This window comes from Asparagus officinalis, chromosome 3, assembly GCF_001876935.1.
Source record: "Asparagus officinalis chromosome 3, Aspof.V1, whole genome shotgun sequence".
Taxonomy (NCBI): Eukaryota; Viridiplantae; Streptophyta; class Magnoliopsida; order Asparagales; family Asparagaceae; genus Asparagus; species Asparagus officinalis.
In genome coordinates, this window is record NC_033796.1 from 46530752 (window position 1) to 46544540 (window position 13789).

At 41.0% G+C, this 13789-nt stretch overlaps 1 protein-coding gene across 1 annotated transcript; it reads left to right on the forward strand.

Moving 5' to 3' along the window:
- On the forward strand, nucleotides 2851-11918 carry LOC109832266 (patatin-like protein 2). The gene is made up of 6 exons (XM_020399692.1): nucleotides 2851-3029; nucleotides 3122-3303; nucleotides 3802-3991; nucleotides 4070-4231; nucleotides 4844-5146; nucleotides 11533-11918. Exons 1-6 carry the CDS (start codon nucleotides 2877-2879, stop codon nucleotides 11764-11766), a joined length of 1224 nt encoding a protein of 407 aa, XP_020255281.1. The 5' UTR covers nucleotides 2851-2876; the 3' UTR covers nucleotides 11767-11918.

Genomic DNA, 13789 nt, shown 5'->3' on the forward strand with positions numbered 1-13789 from the left:
ATAGGTATTGTTCCTGTAATCTGCTTCCCCTTCCTACTATAGGTTAGTAGCTCCCCCTGAACCGTGGGCCTAACACCTCTTGTCTCCTTCTCCTCTTATTCTTCATTCTCCTGCTCCTCCTCAGCCAATTCTTCCTCCCAAGGAATCGATACCGAAATCGATTTCTCCATATTATTCTCTACATTGTTCACCTGCCTCTCACAATTCTCCCCCTCTCGCCTCCTACTTCTAATATCGGGCGAGTCACCAACGGGTGAGGTTACCTTCCGGGTATAATATGGCTCGAGTTATCGAAAGTGTACATTCATGCTCACAAACAGCCTCTTCTCCACCGGGCTCCAGCAAACATATCCCTTCTGAGTAGCAGAATATCCCACTGTGGCGGCGATCGACTGGACCAATGAGTTGAGGAGCCAGATGTACACCAACATATGAGTGGACTTCCACTCATCTCTTCCCTCTAAGTCCTCATCCGGTTCTGTCTTCTCTCCTGTCAAGTAACCCCCCCAGGTTCCTCCCTGCAAGGGTGTATCTCACCCACCGTGACCAGCTCAGGTAAGTACCTGGTCCATCAAGCTTCAGATCGATGGTCGGAAGCTCCAACTTCTTCGATGGTCTTGTCGCGCTCTCATCAGCTGACAACTTCATCAACTTCATCAAAGTTGACACCTCTGCATGGTTTAACTTCTTGATGATCTCCTCCATCGATCAGGCTTCAGATCCAATACATGTTCACCTTTTCTTCAAACCCTTGTTGTGCGCAGTAAAATTTTCGGCAGCACTTCTGCTGCACAACAAGAGTAAGATCTCAACAAAAAATTCTCGTTTCTCAGAGGAAACAAGAATTGAAAGTGATATATCTCATCTCCGTGAGATATATACTCTTCCTCTCATCAGTTCTAGGACTGAAATGTCGAGGGAATCGAACAAGCTCCTCTCATCAGTTCTATGACTGAGATGTTGAGGGTATCTAGCAAGCTACAAATCATAGGGCTGGGGTTTCGGCTAAGGGGGGGGTTCGAGACCACCGGGGGATACGAGGGCGCGCGAGACCGGGGGGGCTGCGAGACCGGGGGGGCTGCGGTAGTGCTGCGGGGGGCTACGAGGGTGGCTGCGAGACCGTCGGGGGGGGGGGTTGCGAGGGGGCAGCAAGGGGAGGGTGCTCCGAGGGGCAGCCAGAGAGGGGGGCGCAGCTGGGGGCGCGAGAGGGGAGCAGCGGCCAGTGCCGGTTCTGAGATTTTAGGGGCCCTGTGCGAAAGTAAACAAATAAACACATGACATCTATATACAAAATATCAATAAATTCCAATTTGCTCTTTTTGGAGGAGAGAGTCGGCATATCTATTTGTGATTCTGTGAAGATTGGTTGCTTCTTTTGAAGGAAGGGGTTTTGACGTGGACGGTTGAGATTAAGGGTTGTGAAATAGACGGTCCATATTTGCTCTCCCTATATATATAAATATAAATTAAAAAAATTTGGGGCCCCCAATTTCGGGGCCTGTGCGGACGAACAGGTTGAACTCCCAAGAGCGGTTCCCTGAGCGGCTAGGGTTTGGAGGGTGGCTCTGATACCAAGTAGAAAATAGATAAAACCCTAATTTCATTGATAAGATAACATGGGCTTATATAAGCCCTACAAAACCCATCTTACAAATAATCCCTTGCATAATATAAATATGTCAACAAATACCCTCAAATTTGGGAAGAAACTGCGACAGATATCCATGCACTTGGGAAAAATTACAAAATTAACTTCGCACGTGAAAAAAAAAACTACAGGGAAGCTGTCACACTTGGAAAAAAAATCCAAATTTTACAAACTATTTTACAAACTATTTATAGTCCGCGCGTAGTCCAATTGTCAAGAGAATGGACAAGCAATTAGTGTGTTGCATTGGAATTTGGAAACTTCTATAGCTGACATGCACTCCACCTCCTACAGTGTTCTTATTGTCCAGCTCTTAGGGCAGTTTTGCCAATTTTAACTTATAATCTACTTGGCTTATAATCTACAAATAGCTTATAAATTAAGTGATTACAAGCCACTGAACCCCTTAGAAACCATTTAAACTGGAGCTATACAAGCAATCACGTGTACTTTAGGGTACTTTTAATGAATTTACTAACCGTGGAATGTCTACATTTCTTCATTCGAGTTTACTTACATCAAAGTGGGATTTAACAATAATAAAAATGAGAGCATATACTTCATTATACGGTTGTCACCTGTGCTTATTCAGTAATATATTTGATACTTGAATGTACAAGGTAGTGTAATGGCAGCCAAAAGTTGCAAAATATTTTGCATTCGACGATCAATGTAGGTCGAAGCATTACGGAAATTATTTTTTAATTGGATTCAAATTAATCCAATTGGTGACCATAATGAACTCTCATTTTTCTCTAAATATAATGATAGCTTTCTTGATGAGACAAGTTAACACAAAGTCGTCTTCTACAAGAGATTAATATACTTAGTTAATGATTGCTTCTTCCATTAATTAATTAAACGACTGATTAATACAACTCTTCACCCAAAATAAAAATGAGTAGAGGCTTCATCAGAAACAAATTGTATTAACTAAACCATTTGATTATCTATTTAGATTGAGTGACATCTTTAATTTTAGTGTAGAATAGGCCAATCTCATACCACTTTGCATCTCTTGTACAAAATTGACCAAGTACTAAGTAGTATTTTAAAAATAGTTCGTTGTTGCCATGTCATAAGCATGTTTCCTCGTTAAGAAAATATATAGAATGAACTAAGATACTAGTCATGTATTCATGGCTGTATAAATCTAAGCATATAGAGATCTCTAAGAACACATTAGTTCCTTACTAAGTTCCTGTTTTTGTTCTCTAAGTTTTGAACAATGGCTACTGAAAATGTTGAAATCACGGTGACTCCACGACTCATCCCTCCACCTTGTATGGGAAATTTAATTACAGTGCTAAGTATTGATGGAGGGGGAGTTAGAGGCATCATCCCAGGAACCATCCTTGCTTTTCTTGAATCAAAGCTTCAAGTAGCTAGACCCCCTTCAATATTGAACACGTAATGTATTTATTTGTTCATTACAGTTTTTGAGGGGTTTTTTTTTTCCCTGTTGATTTTTAGGAACTTGATGGTGAGGATGTGAGGCTAGCTGACTATTTTGATGTGATCGCGGGGACAAGTACTGGTGGTCTTTTGACTGCAATGCTTGCAGCTCCTAACAAGGATAACAGGCCACTCTTTAGAGCTAAAGAGATTGTTGATTTCTATTTAGAGAATTGCCCCAAGATTTTCCCTCAGAAAAAGTGAGTTCAACAAGATAACAAATTTCAGGACTTTCTTTATGCTAATTCTTAAATTTAATCTTAATTTGTATATTGATAGCTTTAGTAATGATTTTTTTTTTTTTTTTTTGCTGCAGTAGTTTCAGATTTAGCCTTATAGTTAGACTGGATTATTTCGATTTTTTTTTTTTTTTTTTGCTGCAGTAGTTTCAGATTTAGCCTTATAGTTAGACTGGATTATTTCTACTCTAGTAGGATGCTGTATTTTTCACATCCGTCAAATAATAACAAAACTTTAAATGACTTGAGAAAATAAGTATAACAAAACGTAAAGATAAACACACCAGGAATATTTGAAGGACAAACATTTGAAATTTTTGAATCATTGTTTCATGAGTTTAATTTAAATCTCTTTTCCGGAAGAAGGCATTTATGTTCTGTAGCTCATAATTTCAGAGGACAATATTTACTAATGATTATTTTATGTGTTCTTCCCTTCATTTATTTTTATGTTTCCAGTACCTGGATTTTCGATTCAGTGCTTAGATTGATCAAAGCTGCGGCTGGACCCAAATATGACGGAAAATTCTTGTGCTTCAAAGTCAGAGAACTGCTTGGTGAAACGAAGTTGAACCAATCTCTGACCAACATAGTAATACCTACATTTGACATCAAGCTTCTTCAGCCTGTACTCTTTTCCACATTCGAGGTAGCATATATATCATACTCCACTCATAGAACTTCGCAGTCCTCAGATTCGTGCTCATAACTTTATATTCTTCTGTAGGCGAAAACTGAAACATCGAAGAATGCTCTTCTTGCTGATATTTGTATTAGTACTTCAGCAGCTCCTACTTTCCTCCCTGCTTATTACTTTCAGACCGAAGATTCTTCAGGAAACAAGCGTGAATATAACCTTGTTGATGGAGGTGTTGCAGCAAATAACCCGGTTTGTTTCACCTTACAATAACTGTAATCTTATGTCTAATAAAGAAACACCTAGAAGTAGAACTAGAACTAATGCTTCATCAAGATAAGATCATTCAATAAAAAATCAGCATTGAAAAAGTAGGCAAGAATTTTGCTAGTGCTAGAGAAAAAAATATACTACAAAAAGAGGGTCTAGTAAGGAATGTCTTGATTCTTTTTTTTTTTAATAATTATCCCTTCTGGATAAGCGTTTTAAATGACACAAACTATCCTCCCTTTTCTTTTTCTTTTTTTTTCTTTAGACAACAAGATTCAGAGGGGGGGGGGCGGGGGGGAAGGAATCCTAAACGGGCTGTCATGTATGCATGTGTATCTATATTATACGACAAAAAATTTTTCATTTATCTGATAGGATACCAATAATTTCAAATACTAATGAAATTCAAACAGATTGCAAAGAGCTTATTATTTATTAGTGATATACTTTTATAAGTACGTAAATGAATATCAGAGAATGGAACCCTAATCTGGCAAAAGGGTTTCACTATGGGGATATCTGCCTATGTGCATGTCTCCCTGGTTATTTAGATATGCACATCTATATATTAAATTAGCGCCTGAACTTGTGCAGACATTAGCCGCAATAAATCAAGTCTCAAAGGAGATTTTAATGGAGAACCAAGATTTCTTCCCAATAAAACCGACGGATTATGGAAAATTCCTTGTGCTATCTCTAGGAACAGGTGAAGGGAAGCAACATCACAGGTATAGTGCAAAAGATGCTGCAAAGTGGGGAGTTCTTGGATGGTTGTTCAACAAATGCGACACACCTTTGATCGACATATTTACTCAGGCGAGCGCTGACATGGTGGACATACATGTGTCTGTGCTCTTCAAAGCCCTTCATTCTGAGAAGAACTATCTTCGTATTCAGGTAAATGTAAAAGAAGTTTATATTCTTTTACCTACAATTATTTCCAGTTGTACTTAATAACTAGAGTAAATGACAAGAAATCCTCCTCATTTAGACTATGTTTTTTTAAGAAACTTCTAATCTGATAAGCACAATAAAAATTCCCTTTTATGTTTGTTAATGAAACTGCCTGTTTTCCAATGGAGTTCTGTTCTTCATGTTGGGAATTCAACGCCTAAATCCCTAATGCAACAGAAACGCAGAATAGAAAAAGTACACCAAGATTTACGAGGTTCGGCAACTGCCTACGTCCTCGGGAGCCACACAGTCAATTTCTTATTAATCAAACAAGAAATTACAAATTAACAGCAAATCCCAAAACTGAGATTTCTCAAAGATGAACATTATAGCTACAGTGTTAATAATTAAAGGGAATAAACCCTTTCAATTCTCTCTCTCTCTCTCTAAAGTCCTTTCTTAATCTCCCCTCAATGCACGGTTGAGAGCAGGAGATGAAGAAGCAAAATCGTTGCTGCGATTTCAAGGTTTGGAGAAGAGGAACGCTGCTGCGTTATTTTTGGTGCCGCCGCCAGAGAGAAATCAGAGAAGAGAAGCAACAACCAAAACCCTAGGGCGACGAGGGGTTTATATAAGCAAACATGACAGGCGAACATGACAGACTGACGACATCCTGTCGCCAGCCACGCGAGCGTCCAAGCTTGACGCGAGGGTCGGAGCGCTTGGACGCGAACGTCGGAGCTTGGACGCGAGGGTCGGATTTCCCAAACGCGAGGGTCGGATCCAAAACGCGAGGGTCGCGTTTCCCACAATTTGAGCTCGCCTGCTTGAGCTCCACCTGAAACTGCGCCTGTAGTTCGCCGTCGACTTCGCCTGAGTCGACGCCCACGCTCGCCTGCGTGGTTCTCAAGCTCGTTGGAGCTTCGCCGGAGCTCCTCGCCGGAATTGAGGTTTGATCTATACCCCTTTCTAATAATCTCCCACTTGGAGATCAAACCGCCGTCAACAGGCTATCTCATCAAGCTCCTCTCCTGTGTGGCTCTGCCCTCATCATCTATGCATGAAGGCCAACTGAAGTTGCGCACAACTCCAGTTTCTGAACGGTCATCATCTTTGTTAACATGTCTGCTAGATTCTTACTTCCTGGAATCTTTTCCAGATTTAACACGTCATCTTCCAACAGGGATCTGATGAAGTGATACCGAAGCCCAATATGCTTCGTTCTAGAATGAAATGCAGAATTCTTCGCCAAGTGTATCGCACTCTGGTTATCACTGTGCAAAACATTCTTCTCCTGTTTGAATCTCAGCTCTGTCAACAACCCCTAAAGCCATATCATCTCTTTACTGGCTTCAGTCATTGCAACATACTCAGCTTCTGTAGTGGATAGGGTAACGATCTTCTGTACCTGTGACATCCAACTAACAGTTGTAGTTCTAACGATGAATATATAGCCGGTGGTGCTTCTTCGGTGATCAACTTCACCGCCGAAGTCTGCATCTACATACCCTTGCACTTCCACCTCTCCCTTACCAAAGTACAAACACTTCTGTGTGGTGCCTCGTAGATATCTCAGAATCCACTTGACCGCTTCCCAATGAGCTTTTCCTAGATTCGACATAAACCGGCTGACCACTCCCACTGCATGGCCAATATCTTGTCTCGTACAGACCATAGCGTACATCAAGCTTCCGATAGCTGAGGCGTAAGGAACCTTAGCCATACTTTCTTTCTCTTCTTCTGACTGAGGAGACTGATCCTTCGACAGGCGAAAATGGCTGGCCAAGGGTGTGCTCACTGGCTTAGCGTCGCCCATGCTGAATCTTTGCAAAACACGGTTGATGTACTCCGTCTGAGACAACTGCTAGAACTCTTTCTTCTTGTCTCTCGTGATTTGCATTCCAAGGATCTTCTTCGCTGGACCCAAGTCCTTCATGTCAAACTCCTTTGACAGCTGCTGCTTTAAACTCTTGATATCTTTCATATCTGCTCCTGCAACCAACATATCATCAACATACAGCAGTAGGATGATATAACTGGACTGATATCTTTTGAAGTAGCAACAGTGGTCGGCGTTACACTTCTGGAAACCTTCCTTGTGCATAAAGCCGTCAAATTTCTTGTACCACTGTCTTGGGGCTTGTTTCAGGCCATACAAGCTCTTCTTGAGTCTGCACATCGGGTTCTTCTTCTTTTCTTCTGAGAAACCTTCTGGCTGGTGCATGTATATCTCCTCTTCTAGATCTCCGTGAAGAAATACCGTCTTCACGTCTAACTGCTTGAGATGAAGATCTTCAATTGCTACAATACTCATCATGGTCCTAATAGTATTAACTGGAGCAAAAATATCGGTGTAATCAATTCCTTCCTTCTGCTGGAAACCTTTGACAACTAGCCGGGCTTTATATCTTCTGGAACCATCCTGCTCCTCTTTCACCCGGTACACCCATTTGTTGTGGAGTGCCTTCTTACCCGTGGGCAACTCAGCTAGTTCCCATGTCTGGTTTGATATGAGAGACTTCATCTCATCTTTCATTACAATCTCCCACTTGCTCGCATCTCCACACTGACAAGCTTCATCAAAGCTTTCAGGCTCCCCACCATCTGTCAACAACAGATAGTTCATGTATCTCCTGTTGGGTACAGGAGGACGAGAAGATCTTCTTAATATTGAAGCTGATGCGTCGGGCTCCTGCGCACCATCTTGTCCAACAGGCTCTTCTTGCTGAGGACCCTCTGCATTGGGTTCTTCCGAGAGGTTACTCGGGACATCATCTGCATCTACAAATATTGACTCGCTCTCTGAGTCATCTGTCTTGTGCATGTCCTTGTACATCACCTTCTCGTTGAATATCACATCTCTGCTCCTGATCACCTTCTTGTTTTCGTTGTCCCAAATGCGGTAGCTGAACTCATCTTCACCATAGCCGATGAAAGTGTATTTCTTTGACTTGGGATCAAGCTTATTCCTGCCTTGATCACTAATATGCACGTAAGCTACACAACCGAAAACTTTAAGATGTGAGAGTTTTACCTCCTTTCCGCACCATACCTCCTCTGGTATTCTGTGCTCCAATGGAACCGATGGATCTCGGTTGATCAAGTAAGCTGCTGTGTTGACCGCTTCTGTCCAGAACTGCTTCGGTAGGCCTGACTATACCCGAATGCTTCTGGCTCTCTCTGTCAACGTTCGGTTCATCCGCTCAGCTATACCATTTTGCTGAGGCGTGCCTAGCACGGTTCTCTCCATTCTGATCCCGTGCTCATAGCAGAACTTCTTAAATCCGGTGTCTTCATATTCACCGTCATTGTCGTTTCTGAGCTTCTTTATTCTTAGACCGGTCTCATTCTCGACCATAGCTTTCCATCTCCTGAAAGCCTCAAATACTTCTGACTTATGCTTCAGAAAGTAGACCCACACTTTCCGAGAGTGATCATCGATAAAACTCATGAAGTAGTGTTTTCCACCAATGGACGCGGTGGTTGTTGGTCCCCACACATCTGAGTGAACGAGCTCTAGTTTCTCTTTCCTGGGGGTTCTGCCACTTGTCTGAAAGATGACTCTCTTCTGCTTTCCGAGTATGCATTCTTCACACATATCCATCTCCACTGACTGTAGTCCTGAGAGTTTTCCCTTTGTGTGCATGATTTTCATCCCCTTCTCACTCATATGACCGAGTCTCTGGTGCCACAGCTTTGAAGTCTCATTGCCTGCTGTAACTGAGATCAAACAACGTGCACCTGCTGTCATATACAGGGTACCAGCCTTCCTGCCTCGGGCAATCATCATTGTGCCCTTTGAGATCTTCAAAACATCTCCATGGAAGGTCATGGTATATCCTTCGCCAGCCAACTGGCCTACGGATATTAAATTCTTTCTCAGGTCGGGAATATGCCTGACATCCTTCAGCTCCCATACTGACCCGTTCAACTTAATTTTCACCACGCCTTTGCCCACAATAGCACATGGTTGATCATCACCAAGATATACGTATCCAAGATTTCTGGGGGTATACTTCTCGAAGAATTCTTTCTGAGAAGTAGCATGGAACGACGCTCCTGAATCTAACACTCAAGATTCCTCCTTGCTCTCCAAAGAGCATATCAATGCGTCGTCTCCTCCTGAAGTTGAAGTGACATTCACATCTGCCTTCGCCTCCTTCTCTTTCTGTGCACTCTTGCATTGATTCTTGTAATGCCCGGTCTTTCCATAATTCCAACACTCGATAGCTTTCGAGCTGTTGCTTGGATTCCTTGACTTGAACCTCCTGTCCTTTGATCTACCTCTGAAGTTTGATTTGCTCCGTCCGTTTCCTCTGGTTGAATTTCTACCTCTTGACTCTGTATGCAATACTGAAGAGGTTGTAGCTTCACCCGTCTCTCTCCGTCGGATCTCCTCACTGAGAACCAAATCACGAACGTCGTCGAACTTTAACTTGTTGTTTCCCGACGAGCTACTCACAGCTGTGACTGTAGCGTTCCAACTCTCTGGTAGGGAAGACAAAAGTATCAACGCCCGAACTTCCTCATCAAACTCAATCTCAACTGAACTCAATTGGGTTGTAACCGTATTAAGTTCATTGAGGTGTTGTGCTACTGACGCGCCTTCCGCCATTTTTAGATTGAATAACTGCCGCATCAAATGAACTTTGTTCGCGGCTGATGGTTTCTCATACATATTTGAGAGAGCTGTCATAAGACCTGCCGTGGTCTTCTCCTTCGCTATGTTGAACGCAACATTGCGAGTCAACGTCAATTTGATAACTCCGAGGGCTTGTCTATCTAGAAGGTTCCACTCATCTGCCTTCATAGAATCTGGCTTCTTCCCCGATAGTGGTTGATACAGATTTTTCTGATACAGATAATTCTCTATCTACATTTTTCAGAATCCGAAATATGTTCCATCAAATTTCTCAAGTCTCAGCTTTCCTTCATCTGCGGCCATGGCTCCCACTTGAATCTGACTTTCTCTAGATCATTTCACGCTCTGATACCAGTTGTTGGGAATTCAACGCCTAAATCCCTACTGCAACAGAAACGCAGAACAGAAAAAGTACACCAAGATTTACGAGGTTCGGCAACTGCCTACGTCCTCGGGAGTCACACAGTCAATTTCTTATTAATCAAACAAGAAATTACAAATCAAGAGCAAATCCCAAAACTGAGATTTCTCAATGATGAACACTGTAGCTACAGTGTTAATAATTAAAGGGAATAAACTCTTTCAATTCTCTCTCTCTCTAAAGTCCTTTCTTAATCTCCCCTCAATGCACGGTTGAGAGCTGGAGATGAAGAACCAAAATCGCTGCTGCGATTTCAAGGTTTGGAGAAGAGGAACGCTGCTGCGTTATTTTTGGTGCCGCCGCCAGAGAGAAATCAGAGGAGAGAAGCAACAACCAAAACCCTAGTGAGACGAGGGGTTTATATAAGCAAACATGACAAGCTAGCGACAGCCTGTCGCCAGCCACGCGATGACGCGGACGTCGGAGCGCCAAAACGCGGACGTCAGAGCTTGGACGCGAGGGTCGAATTTCCCAAACGCGAGGGTCGGATCCAAAACGCGAGGGTCGCGTTTTCCACAATTTGAGCTCGCCTGCTCGAGCTTCACCTGAAACTGCGCCTGCAGTTCGCCGTCGACTTCGCCTGAGTCGACGCCCACGCTCGCCTGCGTGGTTCTCAAGCTCGTTGGAGCTTCGCCGGAGCTCCTCGCCGGAATTGAGGTTTGATCTACACCCCTTTCTAACACTTCAGATGTTTTTTAAGAAATTTCTAATCTGATAGTAAAACATTGATATTTACTTTATCCAAGATCTAGTGTTTAGTTATTTTCTCCCTTTCAACTTCCAAAACCTGTCCTCCTTACTTTTTTTTTTTTTACTCTTCTCTTACATTCAACAACCAAGTCTTGATTTCTAGACCTTTATCCAATTGCACAAATTTGACCTAAAAGAAGTCTGAAGGTGTAATCATTGTGGTCTGTTAGGTTGGATTCTGAAGTGCAAACATTTGCCCACATCTTTGCAACCGTCTGAAAAATAAAATTTTGGTTGAAGCTTGATTAACGGTCTAAGGTCAACAAGGGATTTTTCATTGAAGTTAGGTTAAGGTTTATATTTCTGAAAAGGTATGCATCAACGGGGCTAATGTTAGGAACACAGCAGACAAACAAACCACATATCGACGCTAAAATAACCAAAAATCAGAGAAACAATCACAAAGACAGAGAAATTTAATGAGGTCCCTGCAGATGGTAGCAGAACTATTTTGTAGTCGTCCGATCTGGGGCTGTTTGAAAATTTATCCAAATAAATTGAGAAAAATACGAATTTACTGTCGTCGAAAATATAAGAATATTTATTTTTTGCTGACCAATCTGTTTCTGTGACTAGGACGATACTCTAGAAGGAACCACGTCATCAACAGATATCTCAACGGAGGAGAACTTAAACAAGCTGGTTCAAGTTGGCAACGAGCTCCTCAAAAAGCCAGTGTCAAGAGTGAACGTAGAGACAGGAGTTTATGAATCTGCCGGTTCTGTTATGACCAATGAAGAAGCCCTCACTAATTTTGCTGAACTTCTTTCCCATGAAAGGCGACATAGAAGAGCAAATACCCCAACTTGACGATGATGAGGAAGTCTGTGAAGAAAAAGGATAAAGAGAAGCCGTCACTTGACAGAAATACAACAGTTGAAAAAAATGGTTTGTGAATTTATGTGTGGGAACCAAGTTGGTGCTAGAAAATGAAGTTCCATAAACATGAACTTTGATATTGTTGTCCAAGAAGTTAGTCAATCATAATCTCGAATCTTTAATATTACACGTGGGAACCCAAAAATTATGAATAATAGAAGACCAAAAACAAAGCACTCTTGAGAACGAGTGCCATCTAGTCTCAAAAAATAATAATAATAGAAGATGAAAACGCTGCTAAGATGAGTAAGAATAAAGCAAAAGAAAAGCGTATGGAACAATTCTAAGCATCTGCTACCTTAAATAATAGGTTATATTGAAGGTTCATGATAGAGACGGGCTAAAAAAATGACAGCAAAATGTGTCACCACGATCCATTTTACAACACTCAAGAAATCTCTCTTGATCTTGACCATCAACTCAAGCACGCATAGATATAAAAATTAAGAAGAGTACTGGAAAAGTCTTCTTAATTTTAAAAGTTATTTCAAAGTTCTTCCTAGACCCCCATCTCGGATATATATGTATAGAATTCTACAATGACGGAATATAATAATTCTAGTAGAATTAATTTTTCAAAATAATCACTAGAACTTGTACATCAGAGAGTTCAAATTCGAACAGGAACCAAGTTGGTATGTCACCAAGATATCCTGCTAGAATCTGCATACACATCTCTCAAGCATGTAAAAGAGAAAAAACAGAAAAAACGTTTCAGGGATTTTCTTTTTTTTTTTAAATACAAGTATGTCCCGGTGACATATATATCCTAGCTAGTCGTCTGCCTTAGGAGAAAAAACATGCTTAGATTCAAGGAGAAATCAACCATATATGTCCACCAAGGATTGAATCTCATGAGGCGCTGAGTAATATATCAGAGCTACCTCGCATTGATGTGCTTCTTCTTTTCAACAAGGACTTGATTATAACACTCAAACTATCAGTATGATATAAAGACTGGTCCTAGATTATAACACCCTAGCTATCAGTATAATATATAGAATTTGGTCCTGATGTATGCCTAGATTGTTGAGAAATCCTTCTTAAAGATGGCATCCTTCGTTTCTTCCATCAGCATCGATCATGTACTCTGCTCAAATGATGGATAAGGGAAAGCTGATGGCAGAACATGTCATAGTGAACAATAACTGAATTCTAATACCTCATCACATTTAAACATATATTGCCCCTTTACTAATTTCCATTTCAAAACTAAGGTTTATGTAGAGTCAAAAATGAAAGTTCCGCAAGATATTTGGATTAGCCAACAATCCAATATACCCTATTGACTTTTCTTACTCGAGAAGATGAGCATGACTAGGTAACAATTTTCTTTAAAAGATAATGTTTACTTTGAAGGCTAACTACTCATACTCGAGAACATGTGATTTTTTTCCCTTAAAAAAGATAATGTTTTGCAAATTGTATAAATGTCTTATGTGATTTTTTTTCAGGTTATTGAAGATTGGAATCTGAGCATGTTTGTTAGTCTAAGGGATGTAGACTCAAAAATGGAATCAAACAATTGTTGGATAGCAGGTTTCCTAATCTGTTTTGGTAACAGGATTCTTAATCTGTTTTAGTAACATGTTATTAGGATTCCTAATCTGTTTTATTTTTTGTTTTAGAATTTATAGTCTGTTTTGGTTTTAGGCTTTCTATATATATGAAACGCCTTAGAAGAGATTAGATATCAGAAAAAGAGGGTTTTGAGAGAATTCTTCAGAGAGATCTCAGAGATATTAGATCCTATTTGTGGGTATTGTAATCTTCTTCAATATTAATCAAAGGTGTGGCTCCCGAGGACGTAGGCACGATTGACGAACCTTGTTAATTCTGGTGTGTTCTTTCTTGTTTACTTTCCTACAAGTTTTTTATCTTTTATTTGTTGTGGTTTTTTCTACTTTCCTACTCTCAAACACAAGGTCTAGAAGGGCAATGGTTCGATTTGATT

Bases quoted from the DNA above. Each gene is read 5' to 3' on its own strand.
- LOC109832266 (XM_020399692.1), top strand. From the start codon at position 2,877: ATGGCTACTGAAAATGTTGAAATCACGGTGACTCCACGACTCATCCCT. The intron at 3,304-3,801 runs GTGAGTTCAACA...TTATGTTTCCAG, and splicing joins AAGATTTTCCCTCAGAAAAA to TACCTGGATTTTCGATTCAG. The intron at 3,992-4,069 runs GTAGCATATATA...ATTCTTCTGTAG, and splicing joins TACTCTTTTCCACATTCGAG to GCGAAAACTGAAACATCGAA.